The sequence below is a fragment of the Mustela lutreola genome, chromosome 10 (genome assembly GCF_030435805.1).
Source record: "Mustela lutreola isolate mMusLut2 chromosome 10, mMusLut2.pri, whole genome shotgun sequence".
Lineage (NCBI taxonomy): Eukaryota > Metazoa > Chordata > Mammalia > Carnivora > Mustelidae > Mustela > Mustela lutreola.
Window position 1 is genome coordinate 24,685,561 of NC_081299.1, and position 27,960 is coordinate 24,713,520.

Below are 27,960 nucleotides of genomic sequence, written 5' to 3' on the forward strand. Positions count from 1 at the left end.
AGTACCTCCTCTCAGGCTGGTACTAAGGATGAACTGAGATGAATACTTTCAATAATTATTTTGTTAATGCTGCCTCAAACAAGGCCTGGTTAGGTTCAATACATCATAAGGTGTGCAGGGACTTGGAGAGAAAAGAGAACATTTGGAAACATGGCTTCATATTTAGTTATAGAATTCCAGAGTGGGTAGGTGAGTGAGGAACCACATGGTATGTGGCGAGGACATAGACCTCTTCGGAGTGGAGAAGGGTCTTGCCCAAGATCACACTCAAGTCCTTGGTATTTGGCTGGAAAATTCCTGGGGCAGAACGTGGGGCCTGGGCAGGAAGCTGGGTATTTGTTTTGGGAACCGGAAAATGTTCAAGTAGCTCAGCTCCTTCCCCACCACCCGTGGCATGGACTTGTGGCTGTTCCTTCCCGGGTCTCATAAGTCTGAGGGAAAGCTGGCTGAAGTGAAGCCCAAGGGTAAGGAGCATTTTTCGTCAACTCCCTCCCACCCCTGGAGCTCCGAAGCCCTCTTCTGTCTCAAAATCAGGACCACCCTGGCCCTCCACGCCCCATGATCAGAGGTGCCTGGTGTTCAAGAAAGTGGCAGAAAAAAGGGGCCGGGCTCTACTTACTACACCAGTGGGCACCATTTCTACTTACTGCACCACCTGGAGAAAGTTGCAGGTGGGCTCTGTGCCCATCAGTGAGGTGTCGGGGCCTCAGCTCAGGAGGAATGGAGATGGTAGGTACTCAAGGCCTTCCCAGGGCCTTCCCTTTCTGACAGGCAGGGGGACAGACCAAGGTTAGATCCTGGAGCAGCTGCTGCAGCAGGCTCCCTACTCAGAAGGGGGGTTAGGAAAAGCAAGCTTCCAGGGGCTCTGAGATCAAACAACCCTTATGGTGTCAAACTGATGCTGTAGAAGACTATTGCGTGACATGGGAAAATGAACACAATCTACTATTAAGTGGGAAAAAATGGGCTATGGAGCAAAAAGAGATTGTGTTCTGACTTTTGTAAATTAACACACTCACACGGGAACAAAAAGACTGTAAATGTTATCACCAAGGAACTATCAGTGGTTATCTCTGAACAGTGGTGGACAGATGATTTTCACTTTGTGTGTCTCAACTGTATTTTCTCAATTTTCTTCTTCTTTTTTAAAGAAAGAGTTTATTTATTTATTTGAGAGAGAGTGAGAGAGAGAGAGAGAGCATGAGAGGGGAGAAGGTCAGAGGGAGAAGCAGACTTCCTGCCAAGCTGGGAGCCCAAGGGACACCTGAGTGGCTCAGTGGGTTAAGCCTCTGCCTTTGGCTCAGGTCATGATCTGTGTGTCCTGGGATTGAGCCCCGTATCAGGCTCTGCTAAGCAGGGAGCCTGCTTCCCAAACCCCTGCCTGCCTCTCTGCCTACTTGTGATCTCTGTCTGTCAAATAAATAAATAAGCTCTTAAAAAAAAAAAAAAAAAAAAAAAAAAGCTGGAAGCCCAATGTGGGACTCGACTCCAGGACTCTGGAATCATGACCTGAGCCTAAGGTAGTGGCCTAACCCACTGAGCCACTCAGGTGCCCTCTCAATTTTCTATAATAAGCACGTTATAAGAAAAAAATTTACTCAGGAAAGCAACATACTTTAAGTGAGCAAGTCTTTTACCAACAATTCCATTTGTAGGAATTTATTCCACAGAACACATAGAAGAAATATGAAGACTGGTCATGTTTTCGTAAAAGAAAACTCTATCTTTGTTTATACATAAACAAAAATGTCTGGAAGGGCCTGAACCAAACTGTTAACAGCTGTTGACTTCTGGGAGACAGATGAAGGAGTTTTCTGCTTTACATTCTTGCATTTATTTGAATTTTTTAAAAGATTTTATTTATTTATTTGACAGAAAGAGATCACAAGTAGGCAGAGAGGCAGGCAGAGAGAGAGAGAGAGAGAGAGAGAGAGAGAGAGAGAAGCAGGCTCCCCGCTGAGCAGAGAGCCAGATGTGGGACTCGATCCCAGGACCCTGAGATCACCACCCAAGCCGAAGGCAGCGGCTTAACCCACCGAGCCTCCCAGGCGCCCCATTTATTTGAATTTTTAAACAATGAGCAGAAATTAAAAGGGCAAATAATCAAGCAACATTCCTAGTCTTCGCTTGCTCTTTCCCGTTCTCCCTGCGCAGAATCTGGCTGAAGGGGGTGGGGTGGTCAGTGGGCTCACTCTGGGGGCTCAGTTTCCAATGGGCAGAACTGGGAAATGTGATCCCTGCCTCAAGATGTTCGTGGCAGTGGGAGACCCACTGTGCTGCAGGGGTCCAGAGCTTTGAGTTCTGCTGGGTCTGAAAGACTGGGACAGCTGCACCCTGAATGGGACATGAAGGGTGGGCAAACAGGATATCAACAGGGAGAAAAAGGAAGACAAGGGCTTTCTAGGCAGGCAGACAAGTATTACCAAAGCAGAGGAGTTAAGGACCCGAATATGCTTACCATGCTCCATTTGGAATCCTTCTATCATATGCAGTCTTTGCCTCCTCTACAGGTAGCCCCTCGAAACAGAAAATCTACATTGTGGGGTGCCTGGGTGGCTCAGCGGATTAAGCCGCTGCCTTCGGCTCAGGTCATGGTCTCAGGGTCCTGGGATCGAGTCCCGCATCGGGCTCTCTGCTCAGCAGGGAGCCTGCTTCCCTCTCTCTCTCTGCCTGCCTCTCTGCCGAGTTGTGATCTCTCTGTCAAATAAATAAATAAAATCTTAAAAAAAAAAAAAAAGAAAGAAAATCTATATTGTGACAGGGTGTTGGTGAGGGGGAATGAGGGCTGAAGGTTGGGCCAGAGCAACAATTGCATTGGCCAGGTGCACGGGAGCCACCGCCATGTCTAGCTGGGTCTATGCCCACATAGTTAACAACTGCTCTTGTGCTGCCTGAATGGTCATAAGAAGACGCTTCCTTCTTCCTATACCCTTATAAACTTCCACCTACCTACTTGCTGTGATGCCTGAAGTCCCACCACTGGTCACTCTTTCAGAAACGGCTCCTGTCATGAATATGCATAGGTTGGGAAGAGGACGGCATCTCAGGCCATAAGCCACTTACCCTGAGGAACACAGGAGGGTGTGTTTTGATGGAGGAAGGAAAGGGACAGAGGAGGACATTGCAGGAATGTGACAGAGGAAGAGGGAGGGTGGAGGGGGTGGGCAATGTTGGGCAAACTCCACAAGGCTACCTCCTGCTAGAACCTTAGAACCAGGAGTCACCCCGTTGCTCAGGGCCACCCATCCCTCTTGCGGAACCAGTGAGGAAGGGACACCCTGAAGGTGGAGACGAAGGGAGCTCGAGGGTCACTGGAGTGTCAGGGATGGAGCCAGGACCCACTCCAGATTTAGCAAGGTTCTCCCAGGTCTCAAACCTCAAACCCACACCTTTGATATGCACACATACCATGTGTCCAGCCTATCCTACTTTTTCTGGGACCTCCTGGGGTCCTTATCCGTATCTCCCTTCTCCCGTGCCAAGAGCAGACTGCTGGGCCCCAGGACTTCATTCCTGGTTCATAGATCTGGTAGCTTGGGTGGGAGGGGCTTTTGTCTGGGGTTTATAGCAGGCAGAGAAAGCAGGTCCAGGGGTTCAGCCCACAGGGAGTGAGGGACAAAAAAGCCCCTTCTCTTGGAAAAAAGATTCCCAAACCTCCAAACCACTGAAGTCCCAGTGCTGACTCTAGTGCCATGGAATCAGGGGGCCCCCTTGGGCCATTGCCCCGATGCCCTCATTTATCTGGAACACTCCCCGTGGCCTCAGCAGCTGCCTGGCTGGTGCTGGCTCTGGACTCTATTGCCAGTAAGGGAGGTGCCAGGTGTGGGCAGGCACCAACTGACTGCCCTGGAAGAGGGATGTCAGGGTAGAGGCCAACTGTCCCTTTCTGGGGAAGAGGATAGAAAAAGGCACTCGGCTCCTGGTGTCTGGGGCTGTGGGGGCCCTGGACACTCGCCTTTTTTTCTGCTCAGGCTCCAGGTTCCCAAGGAGTGGGAAGACACCAGAATCCACTGGGGGGAGATTAAAGGTTGCATGAAAAGAGCCAATGACTGGGAGGCGGGAGACCTAGGTTGGGCCTGGCTATGGTCCACAGGCTGGTGTCTTCTCATTGGTCACAGTGTTCTTCTCTATAAAATGACATGGTTGAAGCCAGTGGTCTCTCAGCAGTTGTCCTGTGATGCTGACTGGCAGCTCAGTTGGGCTGTCTCCATCCCAGAGAGGATTTTCCAACCTTATGACCCCTTTGTTCTCTCCTCTTTTCTGAGAAGCACAGCAACTGACTCTGAGGGTCTAAAACAGTCAGTGGGGGTGGGATCCTTTCTTGATCCTTCTTGAATGCCTCCCTCCTCAGCCCTGCTCCTGGCCCCTTCCAGCTGGTCTTCTCAGCTCCTTTTCCTTGCCTGGACAAGGCCCTCTTAGCTGACCATTCTCCCTTCTCTGTGTACTGACTGGGAACCAGAGCATCTGGGCTTGGGTCTTGGCTCTGTCATGTGCTGTGTGCCCTTAAACTAGGAATCAACCCTCTCTGAACCTCAGGCCCCACCAACATTCAGATTCGATCATACCCAGGTCCACAGTTTCTGGGAATTCACTGGGACCTGGGCATTGTGCCCCTGGCTTCAGCCTCTTGAAAGGTCTGCCTTGTTGTGACATCAGAGTAGGAAGCCCCTGGGCCTCTGGTTCCAAGTGTCAATCCTTCCCATATTTCATCTAATTCCTAGGGCCTGTGGGGAGGGGGCATTTTGAAATCGTCAGAAATCTAACAGAACTATCAATTTTTTGAAAGAAAATAGAAGACTGTTCTATTCTGTACACAGGGTAAACACACACACACACACACACACAGATATTTCATCCAGATACAAGGAAAAAACAAAGGAAAATGAACACATTTCAAAATAAAAGTCTCCCCTCCTCCAAAATTTTTGGAGGCTTTGTCTCCTGCCTGCATCTCTCTTTTTCTGTCTCTGTTTCTGTTCTGCTTCCCATCATACCATCTTCAGGGGTGGTTCAGGATTCCTGGAGACACAGAGGAGAATCATGGGCACCCCCGAGTGAGGAGAAATAACCACGCCCGGGTGGGCAATTATGATTCAGCACCTTGGCCAGCACCCACCACTCCACCAAATCCACTCCTCTTCAACCCCCTTCATTTAAGCCTGTGACATGACCCTTTGCAACTGACCTCCTGGTGGGGTGTTCGGGGATGGTGAACAGCTCAAGACCCAGACAGAATGAGAGGAAGCCAGGAATACTGCCCAGGTGTGAGCAGTCAGCCTCCGGAGATGACCTCTCCAGCTGAGCTCTGCGCTGCCAGGCCTTATCTCTGTTGTTTTCTATTCCTGCTGCCACCCCAGAGAGAAATATCCAGAGCTAATGGCCTTGTTATGTTCTGAGCAGGACAAATTCCACATTAGACTTAGAGAATCCTGGATAATCAGAGCCAGAATCTGGGCAAGCAATTAACTGGGTCTCTAGCTCCTCCCCCAAAAGAGATGGGGAGGGACACTGAGGCCCAGGGAGAGACAGGTACCTACTTAGGGTCACATAGTAACTTCTTGAGTCTACTCTGACTCTGAGAGACACAGGAGTCTTGGCTCGAAGCTGAGATTTGACCCACAATTGCACAAATGCACAATGGTGTGGAGCAAGGGTTAAAGTCCCAGGGGGATCCAGTTCAAGTGTCTGCTGCCTGTCACTGAAGGGGTGGTCCTCAAAGTTGAGAAACATTCTGAGGGAGGTCCAGTGACGAGTTTGACTTTAGCTTTGGATGGGCCTGGGTCTGATTTCCTGCCCTATTGAGTACTGGCTGTGGGTCCCCTGGGAGGTGATGTTTCTCCACTCAAACACTGAGAAAATGATACCAACCTCATGGGCTTGTCTTGGTGTTAGTTAAGTATCAGTCCTTTGTCTGCTGACCACAAACTGGGATCCAAATAGGGATACATTTCTCTCGTGCTCTGGGTAAGACCTTCACTGATCCCTCCTTCTTCCCCAAGACTGGGATGCCTTTGCCTCCTCTCTCTGCTTGTCTGTGTTAAGTGGGGGATTCCTGGGATCAGCCAGACAACCCCAGATTCTTTCATTCAGGAATTCTGAAGGGAAGACTGGGATATGGCCAGCACTCCTTGGACCTTGCACCAAGGCTGAGTCAGAGAGGGGTAGGAAGGACTGTGGAGGGGGCGTTTCTCCCCCCAGAAGACAGATACACTGAGCAAAGATGGAGGGGCATGGCTTTGAGGGAGCCACAGAGATTTGAGGGATCGATTGGGGATACTCTAGTCTCAAAATCACCTCCCCCCAAAACTGGGTGCTCTCCATCAACCCATCAGAGACCTTTCCCTCTGCTAATTTCTCCAATCTTTGTTCATGCCCCTCCATCTAGAACCCCCCAAAATTCAATGACTGTTGTGGCTCCCTCTCTACTCTCCCTAGATCCAGGTATAAGTGAAGATACCTCTGAGGCCTCAGGGGGCATCCAGTGTGACCTCTCTCATTTGCAGATAAGGAGACTGAGGAGAGGGGCTTCAGGGTACAGAAAGGGTCAGCGCAGAACTAAGATGAGGCTCGGGACTCCTGATTCCCGGGTTGCTGCACTGTGCAGCTGTGGGGCCCCAGAGCCTTGCCACCTACAGTGTCCACAGCTCATCTGTCCATATTCAGGCCCCTGCCTGACTCCTGGCCAGTCAGAAGTAGGATAGACCTCCTTCTCTACAGCAGACCTGCAGACATCACCGACCAAGATGCTCCCATACTCCACAGGAAACCTAAGGAGGAAGATAGACTCCTGAGGGTCAGATTCCTTAGGGCACTAACTCTGGGAGGCAGCTGGAGTGAGAGGCAGAACTTCCCTAAGTGCACTGCACTTTGCAGCTTACCAATAAATCACGAGATGGGTGTTATCCTCAGTTTCCATAAAAGCCAAGGCGCAGAGAGGTTAAGTCATTTCTCTAAAGTCATACAGTAATGGAGCTTGGGTTTAAGCCCAGGTTTGTGGAATTCAGGAGACCTGACACTGTCTCATAAGCTCCCCTTTGCTCCCAAGACTATCACTATCCAAGACTGCCTGTCTTCCCTGACTAGTAAGTTGTGATGTAAGTGCTGGCTTTAGAACTTAGGTCTAATCTGAGCTTTGCCCCTTACCGGCATGGGACAGGGGGCTGTAGGCATGTCACATCTTCTCTCTGAACCTCATTTTCTACTTCTGTAAAATGGGCATAATATTACATACCCAATAGGGTTGCTTTGTGGATTAGACATGTTAATATATGTATACTGCCTGGGCCTTTTTCAAAGTGAATGGAACTGACCACTGACATTCTGTAACTTTAATTTAATACAAATTCATCATAACTCACAAAATGGGCAATATTTAAAATAAAAATACTGCTGGGGGTGGCCCAGATTCTGGTAGATGTAGAGGTGGGGGGAGGTTGAGGATTCCTCCTGCCTGAGAGGGACGCCAATGGGCAGCAGTTGTGAGGGGAGCCCTCCCCCAAGTTCAGCCAGTCTGGCTCCTTTGGGATGAGTGTGGTCATGGACCCCACAAGCTCCAAATCTAGGCTCAGGATGAGAAAGCAAAGCTGAGGCTTGAGATATTCTGGCCACCCTTGGGCAGGGCCAGAGCCAGGGAGCGGGACAGCTGAGGCTCTGCTGCTTTAAAGCCAAGACCCGGAGGTGAACCCCTCTCTGTTTCTTTTGTGTCCTTTTAATGTGGTTGGGCCAGGAAAGAAGGATCTATTTCCCAAACACCCATGCAGCCAAAGTCTTGGCTTTGTGTTTGTGTTTCCCCAGCAGTGCCTCTCATCCAGATTGGGATTTGGGAATGAAATTGAGTGGGAGAGAGGCGGGCCCCAGGACGTCCCTTTGCTGGCATGGTCAGCAGCGGAGGGAGCACCGCTTTGCGGTCTGCGTCCTCCTGATTCAGTGGCTTACTGCAGATGGAGCAGCGTTTTTGATCAGGACAGGCATGATGAATTTGGCGGCTGGGAATTACTTCTGGAAAGCCAGCAGAGTCTGCTCCTCCAGTCTTTCCAATGATTCTGGAAAGCCATCCGGGATGTGGTCATAAATCCTGTCTCATTAAACTACCAAAGAAGCTCTTGTTAGCCGCACAGGATCTGAACGGAGAGAGATGCCAAGCCTGATGGGAGGTCCCAGCCAACAGCTTGTCCCAGTGCTCAGGTCCTGACGGAGACACTGCTCCCTGTACCCTAGCCTGGTCCCAGAGGCCCGCTTGGACCCTTAGCCAAGCTTCTGGGGACCTCCATCACCCAGTGATGCTTGTCCTGCAGCTGCCTTTAGGCTACTGGTCTCCGCCTTGGCCCCTGGACGTGCCGTCATCCTGCTTTTCTACCCGTGGGCTGGAAGGTGGTGGCACATGTAACATGTGGGCCAATGACAGGTACCTCACAAAGGCCACAGCATCATCTCTACCTGCAGGGCAGTGGGAAAAACAGGAACCACAAAGCTCTTGGTCTGGAGGTAGAAGACGTGGTTCTCGGACACCTTAGGATCAGCTACTGCTTGTGTCCACTGTGGGCTGGGGTCAAGGGTAACATGGCCCATAGTTCAATGAGGGGCAAGTCTCTGACGTGGGGAGCATAAAAGGGTTCCTGTGTATCTTTCCAGCTGCCAACCACTGGCAACACTGACACATCCTGAGATCAGGGCGTGTGGGCAGGAGGGAGACAGAGGGAGGTGGGCTCCTGCCCCCAGAGGATGGGGATGAGGACTGGGCAGGGGCTTCCCTGAGGAGAAGCCACGTCACATCCTTGGACCAAAGCTGCCTCTCCATCAAGGTCAGAACTACAGGACATCAATGCCGACAGAGTTTAGGAATCATGGAGCATGGAGGTCGAAGGGTAAACAAGCAGCCTGAGACCTCACCGTGGCCATGCAGGACCGGAATCCAGGCCTCTCCCGTCCCCTGTGGGGTGCTCTTGCGGGTGGCCGTGGCGCGGGTGGCACCTGGGCGCTCCCTCCGCCGCCCTAGATGCGCACAGTATTGATCCTCAAGGGCTGCACGTTCTTGCCATTGGCGTGGCTCTGCCCAGGGCTGAAGTAGGAGCAGAGCTTGCCCGGGAACTTCTCGCGGAAGGTGTAGAGCCAGGACATGTCGTCGGCGTTGTAGAAGATGAGCAGGCCTTGATCGTAGTCCAGGAACACGCCCACCTTGTCCAGCTTGTCGCGGACGTTGAGCCGGGTCCAGGGCTCGGTGCAGGCGCTGTACTGGTTGCCATCGTGCATGACGATGCAGTAGAAGCCGCGGCTGGGCTGGATCTGGATGCTGCCTTTGCGGCTGGCTGCCTCGTGGGCCAGCCCGATCACCCACTGGGTCTTCTCCGCCACCACCACCTCCCAGTAGTGCACGCCGCTGCTGAAGGCCTCAGAGCCCAGCACCGACACCTCCACGTCGAAGCGCTTCGGCGAGTCCTGCAGCGGCTGCGGGTGCAGGTTGCCGTAGGCCACGATGGTGCAGTCGTCAGACAGGATCAGGCGCTGGTGGGCAGTGCCCGGGTCCAGGGTCAGGGCGGCGGGCACTGCAGGGGGCGGAAGAGGGGAGAGGAGGTGAGTGGAGAGAAGGCTGTGGACCCACTCTACTGCCCTACCTGGGGGTTGGCTTCTGGTTGGTCCCCAGGAAGCTGTGTGTTGCTGAAGGCTAGCCTACCCTCTCTGGTCCTCAGCTCCCTCCTCTGTCAAATGGAAGGGTGACGGCCAAGGTCCTTCCAGATTTAACCCTGGCTGCAGAGGATCAGGAGCTGTGCCTGCCTGGGGCAAGGAACACAGGGGGCCCCCTGCAAAAGTCTGTTGGGTAAACTATAATGAAACCCAGAATTACAGAACTTCAGAGCGTCAGATTATCCAGGTCTTGGCAGTCACCCTGGTGGGGACAAGGACATGCTTGGGAGTGTGTGGGTTTCTCAGTAGATGCAATCCATGCGTCCAAACGCCCTGAATGAAAGGCACAGGGCGTTCCCACGGCCCTCTTGCCACCCGTATGTTTTCAGATGCCCAACCAGACATTCATGTGGTTGAAAAACTTTTTTACAAAGACCTAAAATTACAACTTAACTCCATTTTATGTATGAACAGGATGTAATTTTTGTACAGTTTTAATATACTGAGTATTTTAGAACACTACTACCATGGAAACTGAGGGGAGACTGCATTTACGTTGCTTAGAACTTCATTGAGAATTGTTCACTTTTTGGGACATCTCTAAGAAGAATGCCACTGACTCACAGAATCTACCTGTTTCAGACCACATTTGAGGCAAAATGGTGTTGTACCTCTGGTAGGAGCACCTGACTACTTCATTATGTTTTCCAGTGTGGCTATAGTGAGCCCCTAGAGAGGACACGTGCAATATTTTCTTACAAGGAATTTCCTTGTATTTTTTCTTTATATCATCATCAGATTATGGATATACCATTTTAAGTATAGATACATTTAATATATATTTATATATTATATATAAAAATTTACAGGGCGCCTGGGTGCCTTAGTGGGTTAAGCCGCTGCCTTCGGCTCAGGTCATGATCTCAGGGTCCTGGGATCGAGTCCCGCATGGGGCTCTCTGCTCAGCGGGGAGCCTGCTTCCTCCTCTCCTCTCTCTGTCTGCCTCTCTGCCTACTTGTGATCTCTCTCTGTCAAATAAATAAATAAATAAATAAATCTTTAAAAAATTTACATATATTATAATTTATATATTATACACATATATAAATTGTGAAAAGGTTATATTATCTTTGAGACATTACAAATTATTTGTTAGGAAAGGTAGGTGACAGGTCTGAAAAAGCTGTAAACCATTAATTCTGAGCCAACTGTTCCATTTGATAGATGGGAAAAATAAGACCCAGAGAGGAGAGGGGACTAATCTGAGGTCACCCAGCACCTAGTGGCAGAATCAAGACTAATCAAGGCCATGTGCAACCCAGCCCCAGCCCTCTCCTGCAGCCTCCCTGGCGCACGCCACCCCACCCCGCTCAGCCCCAAAGCCTCCACTCAGACTGTCCTCCACTGCCTCCTCCCTGCCTCTTGTCGTCACCCCTGCGTGAGGCTCCCCACTCCAGGGCCCATCCTCTGGGAAGCTGTCTTAGTGGCCCAGCAGGTGGGCTCGCTCTTTCTTCAGAGATTCCTTAACTTCATGTCCTCTCCTGATTCTATAAGAGGTACGGTCTCCTGTGCCCACATCTTACACCCTCTTTGCACCAAGAGGGCAAGGGCTATGTACCACCCAACTAGGTTCTCCTTAGTGTGCCTGGTGCCCAGCACAGAGCCAGGCATAGTGAAGGTTTCCAGAAAGGCTCACCCAATCAAACTGACTCTGTTTGTGTTGCTCTCAGGCAGGCAGCACAGGCTGGGTCACCCTGCTCTTGGCTGGTCACACTGGCTTAGCAGGTCTGGTGCTCAGAGTCTCTGTTTACTCTCTCCTCCAGAAGGGAGGGGATGCTCAGCCAGAAGATGCGAGAACCTGGAAGTGGCCTGCCTGAGCTTGGATGACCATTTCTAGGCCAGAGCAAGACAGAGGCCGAGAAGAGTGAAGAGAAGGAATCTTGCCCCAGGTGCTGGGAGCAAAGGATTTCTTCACGCTGCTCTCTGGGGCTTCCCTTATCTGGGGGGAGGGTGGTGGGGGTGGGGGTCAGAACCAGGATTCCACCTGGCTGAAGCATTACCCCCTACTTCTGTCACCTCTGTTGGCTTCATGCGTGCGCAGAAATGAAGCACTTCAGTGGTGGCAACTGTCCCCAACAGGGACCAAGAGGCGGTTTCTGAACCGTGCTCCCGTGCACACGGCCACCAGCAAAGCTCACCCTTGAGTTCTATCAGGCTCCCTCCACGGCTCTGGTAGGAGTCAATTTCATTTTGCATGTTACAGTCTCCTTTCCTGTTCTTAGATCTCTGAGGGCTGAACGGAAACCATCAGCCCTGGGAACAGGGGGGTCAATGGAAACAGAACTCTCCATCCAGGGACACTGAAGAGGGGGAGCTCCAAGAAGGAAGACACTGAATCAGTGGCTGAATGTTCTACCCTGTCTTCCGAGGGTCACAGTGCAGCCTGTGGGAACCCGAAGCTCTTGCCCACGTGGAATCTGGGAATCCCCACAGTGGCCTCAGGAGGTGAGAGCAGGAGGGAGGTGTAGGAAGTGTGTGTGAGGGGGAGGCTAAGGAAGCAAGAAGAATCTAATTAGACACAGATGGGCCACTCCTACAGGCTGTGGAATGTGGGTCACACTCAGGCGTCTGTAGCAGAGGGGCAGAGCAGGCACAAAGCCAAGGTGTGGGCAGCCGCCATCCTGAGTGCCACGTGGAGACCTGTGGAGCTCAGGATGCCTGAGGAGGCCTGCAACAGGCAGAAAGTACCGCGTGGGGCCAAGGGACCAGGGCCGGAGCAGGGGGACGGGGGTTGGAGCCCCATACCAGCACAGGGGCCGGAGGGCTCAGCCCCAGATTCTTAAGCCTCATGGAGGGCCACATGGTCACTTCCACGGCCACCAATGAGTGCAGAAGGCGCTGGAAGAGGCAGCCAAGTGGGCTCTCAGGGGCTCTGAGATTGGGCCATAGGGATGAGGCAGGAATTCAGAGGATATCCTGACTGCACTGAGTGCCAGCTCGGGTGTGGACCCTCACTGCTTTGAAGCCCCAGGGCACAGGGTAAGAGGTGGGCCGCCACTCATTGGGTGGGCTTGGGGGCAGGGTCTGCTGTTCATTGGGCAGTGCTGGCAGCAGAGGCGGAACTGGGGGAGGGGCCCGGTAACTGGGTGCTGGGCCTAACCTCCCAGGGGCAGGGCTAGGGGTAGAGCCCAGAATTCTTATTAGGCACAGGGTGTGGCCTGCTTCTTAATAGGCTTTGACACCCCCAAAGGGTAGGCTGGGGCTCACCTCCAGGGTCTCCCATTTCATCATAAACAGAGGTTTTGTCTCTCCAGGACTCCATCCCATCTTCTGTGAGGCTAGGTCTGGCAGGAGTAACAGCCTTCAGACCAGAGAGAGACCCAGAAGGGGCCATGGCAACTCCTTTTCCGTCTGAGATGTCAGTCCCTGGATGGGGAATGGCAATCCCTCCACCCATCCTTTATCCTTGGGAGAGCTGCCAGACCACAGTCCCCTGGGGCTCACTATGTTATAGGTCAGAGATCTTTTCTACCTCCCGAGACACTGTTTTAGAAAAACAGAAAGCAGGTGTTGAAGCAGCCCGTCTGGTCTCTGGGTGTTTTTCCTGTCAATTTAAGACTGAGACCTCAACGTTCAAAGGCATTGAGGGAGGGACATGGACTGTGGAGGCCCTAGGAAATGTCTGCTGGCCATCGTCCACTCCTCCCCCCCACTCCATGGCCCAGGGAGCAGAGAAACCTCCTAGTCCAGCACCATGGCTTGGCAGTGGGTGACTGATGTCCCTCTGTTCCCAAGGACAGTGGCTCGACCCTTCAGAAGCCCGACAGGATGGCTCTTTCCTCAGGCCTTTACAAAATCTGCCACCTCGGGCTTCCCACCTACTTAGACCCTCCAGGGCATCGTGCCAGCATTTGAGAAACACACTCATACCCACTAGCTTGCTGGAATGCTGCGGCAGCCCCAGAAGAGCAAATCATGGTACCATTTGTCAGAAGAGGAAACTGAGGCTCCAAGGACACTTCTCAGAGTTAACCGGCCTGTGTGAGCTATCCCTCAGGGTGCAAGTACAGTTGGAACTTGAGCTAAGCTCTTTTCACACCATGTTCTTTCCTTTATGTGGCCCCAGAAAGCCTGCTCAGCAAGACTGAGGAACCATCCGATGAGACCCGATCACCATCGTAATAAACAGGTATCACATACTTACTGAGTTCCAGGATTATTATCACAACTAGATAATTTTATTTCATTCTTATACCTACCCTGGGAGATCAATCACATCTGCCCCATCCCTGTTTTACAGAGGAGAAAACTGGCTCAGAGAAGGCAATGATCTGCCCTGGGGCACACAGCTAGGTGGTGACGAAATGACTGGACTGAGGTGAGCAGGGGGAAGGAGTGAGGCCCAGGGGAGGGAGGTGGCAGAAGCACAGAAGGCAGCGTCTGGTGTCCTCTGCTCTGGCCGGGGAGGAAGTTTGTGTTGGGGAGTTGGAACAATCAGACCTGGCGGTTGGGGGAGGGTTTCTAATGTCAGCTGAAGGGTGGGACAGGAGGTGGGTGGTGGTAGAGACTGGAGGTTCCAAAGCAAGGGGAGTGACCAGTGCTAAATGGAGTTCTCAGGTGACCCAGTAGGAAGCCTGAGCTGGAAGCAGGAGAGGCAGGAAGCTGCTAGAATCCAGGGGCTAGGTCCCTGGGGGTGTCTGTCCCTCCCATCTGGACAAAAAGGGCCTTGGTGCTGCCAGAGGAACCAGAGTGACTTCACAGGGCCTACGGACAAAGGAAGGGGACTGGCTAAGCAGGTCACTGTTCTCTGAATTCCCCAGGGACCTCTGTCCTTGGCTGGATACTCAGGGCACACACTACCGCTCCCTCAGCCCCTCTTCCATAGTTTTCTCTGGGTCAGTGGTTCTCAACTGGGGCTATTTGCCTCGCAGGGTTCATCTGGTAATGTCTGGAGACATTCTGGGTTGTCAAAACTGGGGAGGGGGGCCTTTTGTTGAGCAGAGACGAGGAATGCTGCTAGCCAATCCACCATGCGCAGGACAGCCCTCTATAACAAGGAATTATCCAGCCTCAAAGGCTGGGGCAACCAGTAAGTTCCCCCATCCGTGTGCTCACTTGTGAGGGGGTTGAGAAGGGACTAGCATCCTGATTTCTTAGAGGAGGAAACTGAGACTCAGGAGAAAGTGACTTTTTCAAGGATGTGTGGCAAGTTCCATTCAAAAATATTTACTGAGTACCTACTTTATGGCACTATTCTAGTAGCAGAACTGAGCCTAGGGCTCATTCATTTCTTTATCTACTTATCAACAAACATTTCCTGTGTGGGCTTCTAGGGATATAGAGTGATGAATTAGATCCAGCCCTGACCCCTCAGAGCTCATGATCTAGTGAGACAGACAGCTACACAGACATTGACAAAACAGTGAGACCAGGAAAGCCCAGGGCGACCTGAAGAAATCAAGGAAGGCTTCTCAGAGGAGGTGTTTATAAACTGGATGTGAAGGGGAGAAGTTAGTCATCAAAGACCGAGGTTTGTAGAGAGGGTTTTAGGCAGAGACGGATCAGTGTTGCTGAATATTATGGGGGTGGGAGGGGGGAGGATGTGAGAACGGCAGGGCCTAGGTCTTGTAGGGCCTTGACCGTCAGGCTGAGGTGCCAGGAGTGCCTCTCTGAGCTGTGACAAGGATGCAGCAGGTGGCAGCCAGGACAAAGAGAGCTCCTGAGACCATCTGCCCAAAGGCGTCCCTGGGTCAGCGGCTGGGGATGGGCTTGTTTCCTCCTTGAGTTATTCTGCTTCGCCCACATGTGGCCCTTCCCCTGCTGGGTCACCAGGTGGAGGTCCCTCCGAGTCTAGGAGCACCCAAGGAGGCTAGGAGTACCCCCCAAGAAGACAGCCCAGAGTCCCACCTAGTCTGCTGGGCCCTTCCCCAGATTACTGCCCCTTTTGGCAACGAGGGTACAGATCCAGATTTACGAGTACTAGGCACTGTCCCTTCGCTTCTGGGGAATTAGAAATGATATATCAGATATGGCCTTCAGTCACTTATGGGGGCTCCCCACCTCTGTCCAGCGTTCAAGCTCTCAGGCTCTTCGGCCTTCTCCATCCTTCCCTGGAAGGGCCCATCACGAACATCCTGGGATCATTCATGCTCCTGCCCTCCCCACTGCCTTTGCCGGTGCAGTTCCACACCAGGGACAGTCTGGAGGCCCCACCAGGCCCCACCTTTCCCTGTATGGCCAAAGCCTCAGCCTTCAGTGCTCAGTTCAAACATCATCAGCTCAGTCCTTCTCCTGGCCCCACCAGAACCTTCTGTTTCCCCTTGGGGTTTCCACAGAACTGCATGAGTTGCTTGTCATAGCTTATCCCACTGGGCTGTGGGGTCTGGGAGGGTCTCTTTGCCCATCTGTATCTCCTGACCCCTGAAAATGCCTGGAGGCACTTTCAGTGTCTGTAGGTCAAAAGAATGAATCCAGCACGGGGCCAGCGCTCTGACTGCTGTGTGACCATGGGAAATCAGCGAGCCTCTCTGAGCCTCCGTCTCCCACCCAGGCTTCCTGGGTTGGTGTGAGGCCAGAGGATGCCTGGCTGGCTTAGAAGGTAAGGGCACAGGCTCTGGGCTCTGGCAGGTCTGAAGGCGAATCTGGACTGTAACACTTCTGGGTTGTGTTCACGGACAAGGTCTTAACAATTCTCTTTCCTCAACTGAAAAAGATGAGGACAGTAATACTGCCTACCTCTTCGAGAGAATTCCCCTTCATATCCTTGTCTCACCTTGAAAGGACATGTTGCCTTTGTAGGTTATATGATTTTGGGTCCCAGGGTCGACTCCCTCCACTAGAAGCCTGTTAAAACCTTCTCCTCTCTCTGCAAACCTCCCATTACCTCCTCCCCCCTCTCTTCATCGCGGGCGGCAACCTTGCTTCCTCCCTCAGTGGGAAAGGGAAGGCCATCAGAAGAGAGACCTCTCAAGCTTCCACCACTGCCCATTCATTCCCCCTCCTCTGGGCTCCCGAAGATGAGCTGTCTGGGCTCCCAGCAGAGGCGGCGGCAGAACCCCCCACCATCCACCCCGCTCCTGGACATCTCCCCGGCCACTCTCTTGGCCCTTCCCCCTCAGCTCTGCCCTCCTTCCGCTGGGTCTTTCCCATCACCCACAAAGAGGCCATTACTTCTTTCCCCTTCAACAGCCTCTGACACCTTCTCTGTCCGTCCCTTAAATCAAATGCCTGACTTAGAAATAGAAAGCATCGTCTCCACTGAGTCTCCACTCGCTCTCTCCTCCCACTCGCCCTTGGATGGCCTCCTATCCAGCTTATGCCCCTGCGGCTCCAAAAAACCCCCATGCTGCTGGACAACAGTCAGTTCGGGGTTCTCCCACCTGGCCTAGTGGCCTTCGCTGCCATCAGCCGCTCTCCCCACTTGGCTTCCAGGACAAACCTGGGATTCCACCCCCACCCCCTTCTCTGGCTGCTCCTTCCTGGTCCCGTTGGCTGGGTCTCCCTCCTGTCCCTATGATCTGGGAGTGCCCTGGAGCTTCAGAGTTGAGAGTAGCTCTGTCTCTCTTCTTTCACTTCCTAGGTGATGTCATCCAGGCTCATTAAGTACTGTCCACACGCCGATATCGCCGGCGCTGACCCTTGTCCTATATAGTACTTGTCATTCCAGATGCCTTCTGGCACCGGCGCTTAGACATCTCATCCATATGGCAAACATCACGTGCTTATAGCTCTGTCCTTCCAGGAAGCTTGGCCTGCAGCATTGTAGTTCCCTTGTCTTTTTTCTCTCATACCCGAGATCGGATTCATTGGCAAATCCTATTGGCTCTCCCTTCAAAGTAGATCCCAAATCTGATCACTTCTCTCCACCTCCACTGCAGTTACCCTGCTCCAAGCCACCACCGCTGGCCTGGAGTATGGTGGAAATCTCCTAACCAGTCTCCCGACCTCCACTCTTCACCCTCTTTAGTCTATTCTCAACCTGGGAGTAAGAGGGAGCCTCAAGGAACTTAAGCACATCCCACTGCATGTCCCCAAGCCCTCCAGGGGTTCCCACCTCACTCAGCAGGAAGTCTGAAGTTCTCACACTGGCCCTCAGGCCCTCAGGGTCTGGCTGCTGCCACCTCCCTGACCTCCTCACCTTTACTCCCTTCCACTCTAGCCACGCCAGCCTCCTCGTTCCTTGAATATGCCAGGCTACTCCTGCCTCAGGGCCTTTGCACTTGCTATCCCCACTGTCAGGAACACTCTTCCCTCAGAAAACTGCATGATCACTCTCCTTCTTCCTTCAGGGCTTTATTTCTATGCTTCCTCCCTGGTGAGGACTTCTAACTGGACCTTCTACTTATTATCTGACCTAAAATCCCCTAGCTCCCTTCCTTATCTTTTATCCTTCTCTAATGAACTATGGATTTTACTTATTTACTTTCACTTTCTCTCTCCCTATGATATAAGATCCACGAGGGCAGGGAATTTGCCTGTTTTTCTCACTGCTATGTCTCCAGTACCTAGAAGAGTGCGTTGTGTGATATGTGCCGTAGGATGGATAAATCAACTCCCAAGGCCTCAGTCTCTTCATCTGGAGAATGGATATATTAATGGCCTCATAATGGCCATATGAGGATTCACTGAGCTGAGTGATAGTGCGGGTACCGAGCACAGGCCCTGGTACAGAGCAGGTACTCAGCAAGAAATTCTTCTCCTCCCTCTGCCTTGCCCCCATGCTATGTTCAGAGTGGGTGGCCAGGCTGGGACGTATCCCCTCACTCCTGCCGTGCTAACCCTTACCTCTTCCTGGGTGCTCTCTGGGGCTGGCAGGAAGGGCCTTACCTGGGTGGATATCCTGGAACAGAGACTTCCAGATGGTGTATTGCAGGGGGCCCGTGTACTTGGAGGTCGGGAAGTCTTCGTAAGTCAGATTGGTCTCATGGATTTTCCCTTTAAGCCTGGAAGGAAAACAAGAGAACAGGCTGCTTTGGGGGCTGGATTTTGGTCCCAACCCCGGGGACCCTACAGCCTCCTTCAGGGCAACTGACAAAGGGTAAGGTCATGTATATCAGGTCTGCCAGCGTCAGAGTCAAGTGCCTGTTTATGCCACTTCCTACTTCTCTAGCCTCAGTTATTTCATCTTTAAAATGGGTACCAAGATAGCACCTGCCTTCCAGGATTGTTGCGAGTAGAATACGGCGTAATGTATGTAAAATGCTTACCACAGTGCTTGGTTCACGGTCAACACCGAATACATGATGTTAGCTATCAGGATTGATCATCAACAGACTAATAACGAAGTGTTATCATTATAAAAAGGGGCTATGAGACCAGAGAGACGTGCATTTGAATCCTGGCTCTGCCATATACTAGACCAAGTGATCTAGCTTCTCTGTGCCTGTTCCCACATGTGTGAAATGGGGGTGGCAGCTGTCGCTATCTCCAAGGGAGCTTATAGGATTATAATAATATAAATACTATGTATTACCTATAATATCAATATTATAACCAACAGAACATGTATTTGTAATATAAATAATGTTGCTCTATAAGTAATACTCTATATGATTCTGCTTATTACATAAATAACAATATAAACACAGAAAACCTTTTTGGCCCAGGCTCTGGCACAGAGCCGATGTCCCGTACCCCTCTGATGAAGACGGGAATGAATGAGTTCTCTGCTAACCAGCCCCTGTGCCTGGGGGCCCACCTCCCCAATACCTGTCTGGGGAAGGTGGCTGCTGGTGGGCCCTTACCGCTCAGACAGTGAGGCCACCCCGGCCAGGAAGGTGTGGCGGTCGGTCTCGGCCAGCCGCTCCTGCAGGATCTGGGCCCCCTCCTGCACCTTGCGCAGCTGCTGGCTGTAACGCTGGACTTTCTGCTCGATGTCTGTCAGCGTGCGCGCCGTGTCGGCCTCCAGCTCCTCCAACATTGCCTTCTGCCGCTCCCGCAGCAGCCGGTGCAGCCGCTCAAATGCCTCCCCGATGGTGGTCCGCAAGCTTTTGGTGGAAGACTGTGGGGACAGGCATCAGGGGTGAGGCCAGGGGGAGTGGAAGGGGATGACTCCTGGGAGAGAGGTGGAAGCGGACAGCCTTGCCGCGGGGAGTGGAAAGGGTGGTGGAAAAGCCGAAAAGCCGCGGTGGCAGGATAGGGCCGGCAGAGCCAGGGACAGCACAGGATTCCACGTGCCCCTTCCACTCACTGAGGCTTGCACTAGTGGAGCGGCAGAGGCCTGAAAGACATCTGGGGGCAGCCTCCCCATGCCAGGTGGGCTGGCAGGAGAGATTTGGGAGAGAAAGGTGTGAGGATGATGCCCAGCTTTCTGGCTTGGGGGTGGGAGGGACAGAGAAGCTGGGGGAGAGGTGGTGGGCGGGGAGAAGAGGCTGAAGTCAGTCTAGGATACAGTGAGGTCTTTATTTGTTAAAAAAAAAAAAAATCACTCATGGGGCTCAAGCCAAGAAGACAAGGAGATCACAGATATCACAAGGGCAAACTTGGGTGGTCACCCGCCCTGTCCAGCTACCCTTGTGAGCTCCTAGCCAAGAAACTGGACCAGGAGGTTAAAGTCATGATCACAGGAGGCAAGCCTGGACTTGCCCACTTCTCTGCTCCCGTGGGCACTGCCAGGCCCAGGAGGGGCTTGTGTGGGGATGGACACAGGCTTCGGTGCGCAACAGCCCGGGTGAGAATCTTAGCTCTGGGTCTCTAGCTGGGCCAACCTCAGTTGCCTAATGTCTCTGAGCCTATCTTCTTATCTGTGAGAGGAACGACACAATCACAGCGCAGGGGTCTGGGAAGATCGAGTGGGGGCATGTTCACCAAGTGCACGGCCTTGTTTGAGGTTCAGAGAAAGAGCCTAATGATTGAGAGATGGCTTCTGAGCTGGGGCCTGTAGGACAGGCTACAAGTCAACGGCGGGGGTGGGGGAGAAGCAGCACATGGCAGGACAACACGGGGTACAGAAGTGTGGCCAGGCTGTAGTGCCAGTGCGGGACCTGCCTCTGCAATTTCACTTTGTGGGATTCTGGCTGGGAGTTCACAGAGTCAGAGACCCCGCTGTGTTCTGTGCCCGGGGCTCTGTGGGAGGCTTGACAAAGGCTCAATTAGGGCCAGTTCCCTCCTGTCGCGGCAGCAGGAAGAACTGCTGGCAGTGGGCCAGCCTCCCTGCGCATGCCCACCCAGAGCGCCAGGCAGACAAAGGGGGCGGAGGGGAGGCTGGGGATGAACAGCAAGGCTGCCTGTGGCCTCCCTGAGCCCCTCCCCGAAACCTGAGGCTTCTGTGCAGCTCACGTGGAGAAGATGGGGCCTACCCTCCCTACAACCATCTGCCTCTGCCCCCCCCCAAGGACTCCCAGATCCCACAGCCACCCCTTCCCGCTCCTTCTCAGCCCCTCCATAGCAGTGTCTGGCGCCCTGGCCACCCTCTGCTGGCTGCATGTTCTGGTTTGCTTCCCACCTTGGTGGCTGCTCCCTCTGGGCCAGCTCCTTCCGTTCTCACCTACGCACCCTCCACCCTCCTGGATGGTCTACCTCCACTGCTTTGAGGATGGTTCCCGTAACCTCATCCGTGGCCTTGCACATCTCCTGAGCTCCACATTCATCTTTCCACCTGCCTCAAGCAGACTCCTGGGCTCCCACAGGCCATCTAACTCTCTTGGTCAACTCTGTGTCTTTGGCAACAAACTCATGTGACCCTTCTAATGTGCAAAGTGGGTCAAAGCCAATGCTCTTTAGGAATCTTTCTGGGCTTCTCGATAACTAGTAAAACACTAAATTCCTTAGCCCGGCATTCTAAGTCCTCAATCTGATCCCAGCTTACTTCTCTAGTGCCATTGTGCTGCAATTCCACTGCCTAGAATGGACCCCCACCCCCACCCACACCCACACACTCTTTATTGGACAGGCAAACTCATACTCAATCTGCAAGGCCCAGCTTGAAAGCTACCTCCTCTGTGACAGCCTCCCTCACTTTTTTAGGCAGTGAAATAGTTAAATGTCTCCAGAGCATTTTGGAAATACTCCTAGTACACAGTCTCACATTTTATGTGACTCCAGCTAGCGGACAATCCCCAGGGGTAAGAATGACATCTTTCCCAGCCATGCACTTCCTATGCCCATCCCAGGGCTAGGCACAAAGCTGATAGTCAGAATCTGCTTGGGAGGTGAAGAAGGGAAGAGTCTTGCCAAAATGGAGTGCAGACTCCATCTTCTTTTTAGGATGGGGGCCTAGTGTCTCCAGGACAAAAGAGAATGAGTAGGAAAAAGGGCAGAGGCAGGGAGAGGGTAGCTCAAAAGTGACAGCCAATCCTGGGTGCTTTAAGTATGTTACTGAAAGGTCTTCCCAACCTACTTGTCTTGCTGGCCACAGAGCCACAGATCTGGCTGCGGACCTCCCAGCACAGGGCTAGGATATGCATTAGGTTCTGACAAAATTAGACAGTAAGCTCCCAATGAACCACTCACTCACTATGGGACCTTAGGCTAGTTCCTCAACCTCTCTGTGCCTCAGTTTCCTTGCCAATAAAATGAAGATAACATTCCTACTTCTGAAGGAGTCCCCCTCACACCATACACACACTCATCTGTTCTATAATATTTATTGTATGGAGGCACTGTGCTAGCTTCTGGGGAGTCCGGTTGTCACAGAGGTGACATTCTGTGGGGTTCAGTTTCAGTGAGACAATGAACAGGAAACGCAATTACCAGCTCAGAGAAAGAGGTTCAGCTCAACTGGCATGCCCCATTTATTCTAGTTTTTTCTAGGGCAGAGCCATCCCCTCCTCCACCCAGCCCCCAATCCCTTTGGTGCTGTGGCTGGGAAAGCAGCCCCTACCCCAGCCCACCACATCCCTGGGAATACAGAGGGCTCAGAGGAACTGGGGCTGCTTCAGAGAAACACCCTGCCAAGAATGCATCACTTGGTCAGGCCCGACCAAGGAAAACATTGGGCCCAGGGAGGGAGATCAGACAGGCCCTCGGGCCGGGCCATTGGAGGGGCAGGCGCTGCAGGAAAGCCGAGTCAGGCACCAGGTGAAATATGACCTCCAAAGCATCCATAGGCATTTCTTGTATAAACACCCCAGTCCAGACAGGAAGTGGGGATGGGGGAACTAGAGGGGGAGGTGGCCCCACAGGACCCCCCAGAGGTAGACAGATGGACAGGAAAGCAGGGGAGAAAAAGGTCAGTGGAGAAAAACAATGGGGAGTGGAAAGAAGAGAACGCTAGGGAAAAAACTAGACCATAATATTCTGCTTTCATTCAAATAGAGAATTTCATTTGCTTCTCTTCCCCCGAGGGTGCAGAATCACCAGGCAGATGGAGAAACTGAGGCTGTGCCAGGCAAATAGGCTAGCGTCTTCTGTTTCTCATCTATTGCCTGCTGAGGGTCCTGCCCACAGGCATTCCAGAATGTTCTCTAAAGAAATGTTTGTCATGACCTCCTTGAGACCCCACACGGGTTGGAGACCAAGCTGGGGCACATATCTGGATCTGCAATGGCCTCTCCAGGCCCCCGGGTGACCTCAGAGGTCCGGAGCATTCCTAAGGCTCTAGTTCAGCTACTGCTGGCAGCTGCACCTCTGCTAGTGAGTGGGGCCAGACTGAAATTACCGCAGAGCTTAGCAGCTGGGCTGGGGTCCCCAGTTCGTGGTCCCAGAAAGGGCAGAAATCAAAGCAAGCCTTGTCCAGTTGGTGAGACATCGGTGGGGGAACTCAGAGGGAGGCCCTGGAATCCAGAACTTTAGGGCTGGAAGGAGCCTGGCAGGGTCTCTGGTGTATAGATGGGGAGACTGGGGGCCAGGAAAGTATGGTCTACCCAAAGTCACACAGCGAAGTAGTGACTGGATCAGAATCCAGGGCCTCCCTCTCAGGTCCAGGTTTCTTTTCAAACCATTGCAGCCAGAGACTATAGGGATTGGCCTTACTTTGCAGTAGAGTCCATAACCCCACCATCCGCGTTTAAGAGAGTGATACCAAGCCTGGGCCACAAATCATTGGGAGGGCTCCGAGGGGAACAGGCTCAGGTTGGCTCCTCCGGATTGCTCCCCGGTCCCACCTCACCTTCCACCCGGAGCAGGAAGGGAGAAAGGGCCCCATCCTTAAACCCAAGAACCAGCCCAAATCCTTGCCCTCAATCCTAGGAGTGGGTCCTGTCACATTTACCTTCAGGGAAGCCCCAGACTCCGTTCCACCCGCATCCCCATCCCAGCTCTGCCCCTCATAATAAGTTTGGCACCTTAAGACCCCGTCCCTCTTCCCAGAGGGCCTCGCCCCTCGACGCCCCGCCCCCAGCAGGCCCCGCCCCGCCCTGGCCCCGCCCCCACCCAGGCCGGGCTCACCTTGGTCTCAGCCAACTGTCGCTTGAGCAGCTGCAGTGCCTCGGTGTGCTCCCGCTCGCTGTCCTGAAGGGCCTGAAGCTGCTCTTTCAGCTCCCTCTGGAACAACACAAGGCCTAGATGCGGTCAGACCGCCGCCGCTCTCCCGCGACCTCCCCCAAGACCACCCTCCCCGCACAGTTCAACAACCCCAAGTTTCCCAGATATACCGGCTGCTTTCATTTTTCCATCTTTCATCGGGAGTTTTGCAACACCCTCCTCTCTAGCCATCCTAGATGCTTGTGGTCTCCCTGTCCGACCCGCCTCCACATGACTTTCTTCCCCCGCCTGATTTGCTGGCGGAGACTCCTGGTTTGGAATCCTCGGAAGGGTACCGAGGCCATATAGCACTGTGCTCCGCTAGGACTCGCACGTCGGGTGGGCTTGGCGCTGTTCTCAGGCCTTTGCTTGGATGGGGTCATTTAATATCTCAGTAACACAGAGGAAGGCACTATTATTACCTCCGTTTTCCATCGGAAAAATTGGTACAGAGAGTTTGTGAAACTGGCCCAAAAGCATGCAGCCAAGCAAGTAAGAGTAAAACCATAATTGCACCATGATTTTGACGTCAGGTGACATATCTTCTGCAGTGGTGACACCCATGACAGACAGCGACAAACATCCACTATATACAACAGATAGAATATGGCCACGATTAGTATTACTGATTTTTCCTTTCCCTCGGGTTCCAGTAGGGCTCAGTATGACTCTGCTATCAATTTTGTTTTGATTTAAAAAATTTGATATTTTGTTCATCATGGGTTTTCTTTTTGTTCTGTTTTAATATTGATTTTTAAAAATTGCATTAAGTATTACCCACCTCCACCCCTGAGTTTTGGGGTGCCTACTTCAATGTTGCACCTCAGCCTCCCACACCTGTCTCCACCATCCTCCTGCCCTTACTCCCCTGCAGCCAAAGTGGCCTTCTTCCCGTTGCTCCGTCATGGGCTCGTCTCACCCTCATGATTTTGCACTTGCTGCTTCCTCTGGCCAGTGCACTCCACTCAGATTTTCTCCCAGTGATTCCTTGGTGTCATTAACCTATCAGCTCCAGTGCCACCTGGTCAGGGAGGTCTCGCTCACGTACGGCTTCATCGACACCCTCAGTCCCACATCCTGTTTCGAGGTCTTCCTAGCACCTTCTGCTGTCCAAGACGCTCTTGCTCGCTTGTTAGACAGTGTGTTTCCGGCTCATGGCCTCCACTAGACAGTGACTATCACAAGGGCGGGGGTCTTGTCTGGCTTGTTCACTGTTGGATCCCCAGTGTTTAGAATAGTGCTCAGCACACAGTAGGGCCTCAATGAATATTTGTCAAATGAATGAATGTGGTGTTGAGGTGGGTACCCCGGTGACAGGGCCCACTGTCTGCACGAATTGGGTGTTTGGCTCATTGTAACTAGTGCTCCTGTCTGTCCCTAGTGTCCCGCCTTCCCATCCCCCATGAGCCCATGAGTCCTATGGGGATGGACCCTTACCATTCCCTGATCTCTAACCCCCATACCTGTCAACAGCCTGACACTAAGATGGGGCTCAAGGAGGTTTGCTTTGTGGATGAATTTCTGCGGAAACAGCCTCTGGGCAGGACCTGGGTTTTCCAGTCAGCCTGGGCTGTGAGAGATGCCAAGAAGCTGACTTACCTGTTCACCCCTACCTCCCTCCTACTCACCCAGCTCATCAGGGCAGGGAGGACCCTTGGAAAACATCTGGTCCAACTAATTTTACAGACGAGGCAGCAACATGGGAAGATGGTCATGATGACATGCTAAGGGAAGCATGCAGAAATTATCTTTGCTTACTATCCCTTAGCCATGCAACAAATATTTACTAAGTAAGTATGTACCAGGCACCACTGAGGCTCTGGGGATACAGCAGAGAGCGAGACAGACAGTCCATGGCCACAGGAACTGTCCAGGGTGGTGGGGAAGGGAGAGAATGAGCAAAGAAAGTCACAGCTCCAGCCTGTGCTCTAGAGAAAATAAAGCGGTGTGGGATGGGGGTGAGTTTGGGGGAGGGTGGACAGGGAAGGCTCCTCTTCCCTGAGCTGTCACCTAAGATGACATGGCAGCAGGGCAGGGAGGGGCTGGCCTCGGAAACAGGAGTTAGATGGGACACTGGGGACGGCTTGTGCTGTGAGAGCAGAGAGCTCCCACAGACAGGATGGCTACCACCTCGGCGAGTGCCTCGGGGCCATGAGGCAGCTATAAAGATGGGAGGCACAAGCTGAAGCCAGAGGGGTAGGAGGAGGCAGGAGACTGGGTCCCTGATGATGGATTGTGACTCACTGATGAGCTAGGAAGCTGGCCCTCAAGAAAAAAAAAAAGAGAGAGAGAGAGAAGCCCTGATTATTGGCATTTGCCAATTTCTGTGGTGTAAATGCTCCCACCAGAGCTGATTATCAAGCGATGCCCGTGAGGTCAGGGGCTGGGGATACCTGGCACAGTCAGCTGGCTGGAACTGGAGTGAGCCGGCTCCAGCACACCACTGCCTGGGGGCCTTTCCTACAGGCCTGCTGTACCGGGGAGAGAAAGACACATCATCTCCTCATGGCTGCCCGGCCAGGTGTCTGATACTGACAGCCAACAGTCATTCCTAACAGATTCATGTGCATCTGAGTTGTTGGAGCAGACAAATGTCATTCCCCCGAAGAGTACAAATCGACTGCTCGTCAGGCTCCCCCTGATGGCCCTGGGGCTACCCAGCTTGGGACCTGGCTGAGGGATGAGCTGAGTGTGACAGTCGTCCCTCCTGGTGTCCTCACAGGTTCACATAAGACTCAGCCCCCCAGATGGCTCCTCAGAGTCTCTGAGAAAACGACCCCGGAGGCAGAGTTCCTCACAGCACTGAGGACACTCAAGAGGCCTGGACAAATCCCTCCCTGCTTCCAGGGCCAAGGAACGAGAAACATGGGGAGAAGGCCTGCCTCTTCCTCTTGGGCCCTGGGAGACACAGAACCTTCCTTTGCCCATTCCATGGACATATGCAGAGGTCTCCTTGGGTCCACATGGTGCTGCATCAGCAACAGGCAGAGGGATGCTTCAGGAGGGGTGTACATGAGTTGAGCTGGGGGGGAACACAGGGACACATGCGTTGACATGACAGGGAATGCTGGAATCGGGTTAGGGGACACAACACTTGCTGCTTTTCCCAGGTCCCCATCTCAGCGAGGGCCACCCTTACCCCTACTGCCATCCAAGTGAGAACTCTGGGAGTCACTCCTGACGCTGCCTGCCCACGAGGGCAATCAGTCATCAGGTTTGTCTCGCCGGTTGTCTCCTGTCTACACCCACTGCCCCTGGTAAAGTTTTCAGCCCTGGTTTTCTGGACTGTGACCCTAGGCTCCCCTCTGTCCCTGTGCTCTCCAAGTAGAATGTCTTGTCTCTAGGACAGATCTGTCCATGCTTTTTCCCTGTGCCCCATGGCAGGATCTCCATGGTCTCTGAGAAGACGGCCACGAAGCTTGAGTGTGGCACTCAAGGCCTTTACCTCTGGCCCCAAACTTCTTCTCCAGCCCTGTCTCTTGGTCCAGACCTGTACTGTTCAAGGCAGCAGCCACCAGCCACATGTGGCTACTAGGGTTAATATGCTTTGAAATGAAATAAAACTGAAACTCTGTTCCTCAGTGGCCCCAAGGTGCTGGGTTACGCGTCTGAATTGGTCAACAGCCACACAGGACGGGTGGCCAGTGTCTCAGACAGCACAGATGCAGAGCCCCAGGAACCGTGTGGTCAAACCCTCCGGATCTAACAGGAAACTGAGGTCCACCGAAAGGGACTGACTGGCCGGTGGCCACATGGCTTGACAAAGGAGAACCAACTGGAAAACATGGTGCCGGCGGCAGAAGTGAGACACGAAACAGGAAGCTCTGAGCGGCAGAGCTGGTGCAGAGAAAGGGCAGTGGCGGCGTCTGGGTTCACAGGTGCGTGTCATGCAATTCTCACAGCCATCTCAGGGAGGGGGAAATAAAGGCTCAGAGAGAT

At 52.9% G+C, this 27,960-nt stretch overlaps 1 protein-coding gene and 1 long non-coding RNA gene across 7 annotated transcripts in view; one reads left to right on the plus strand and one right to left on the minus strand.

The window, feature by feature from the left end:
* Positions 1 to 381: 381 nt before the first annotated feature.
* Positions 382 to 27,589, plus strand: LOC131809360 (uncharacterized). Of its 3 annotated transcripts, XR_009345145.1 has the most exons (7): positions 476 to 729; positions 11,445 to 11,570; positions 11,761 to 11,853; positions 12,051 to 12,126; positions 13,748 to 13,810; positions 13,922 to 13,999; positions 26,744 to 27,589. It is a non-coding gene; the product is annotated as an uncharacterized LOC131809360 (long non-coding RNA). The 3 variants fall into 3 exon arrangements; XR_009345144.1 differs by lacking the exon at positions 476 to 729 and adding an exon at positions 382 to 464 and having other exon boundaries at positions 11,761 to 12,126; XR_009345143.1 differs by having other exon boundaries at positions 11,761 to 12,126.
* The window catches only part of TRIM62 (tripartite motif containing 62), a 28,950-nt gene continuing 8,303 nt past the window's right edge, over positions 7,314 to 27,960 (minus strand). For all 4 annotated transcript variants that reach the window (XM_059136338.1, XM_059136336.1, XM_059136337.1 and 1 more), the window contains 4 exons: positions 23,947 to 24,042; positions 19,365 to 19,621; positions 18,448 to 18,563; positions 7,314 to 9,542 (listed from right to left, as the gene is read on the minus strand). In XM_059136338.1, the coding sequence (XP_058992321.1) occupies positions 8,992 to 9,542; positions 18,448 to 18,563; positions 19,365 to 19,621; positions 23,947 to 24,042 (1,020 nt within the window). In that variant the 3' untranslated portion in view covers positions 7,314 to 8,991. The remainder of the gene's footprint in view (positions 9,543 to 18,447; positions 18,564 to 19,364; positions 19,622 to 23,946; positions 24,043 to 27,960) is intronic.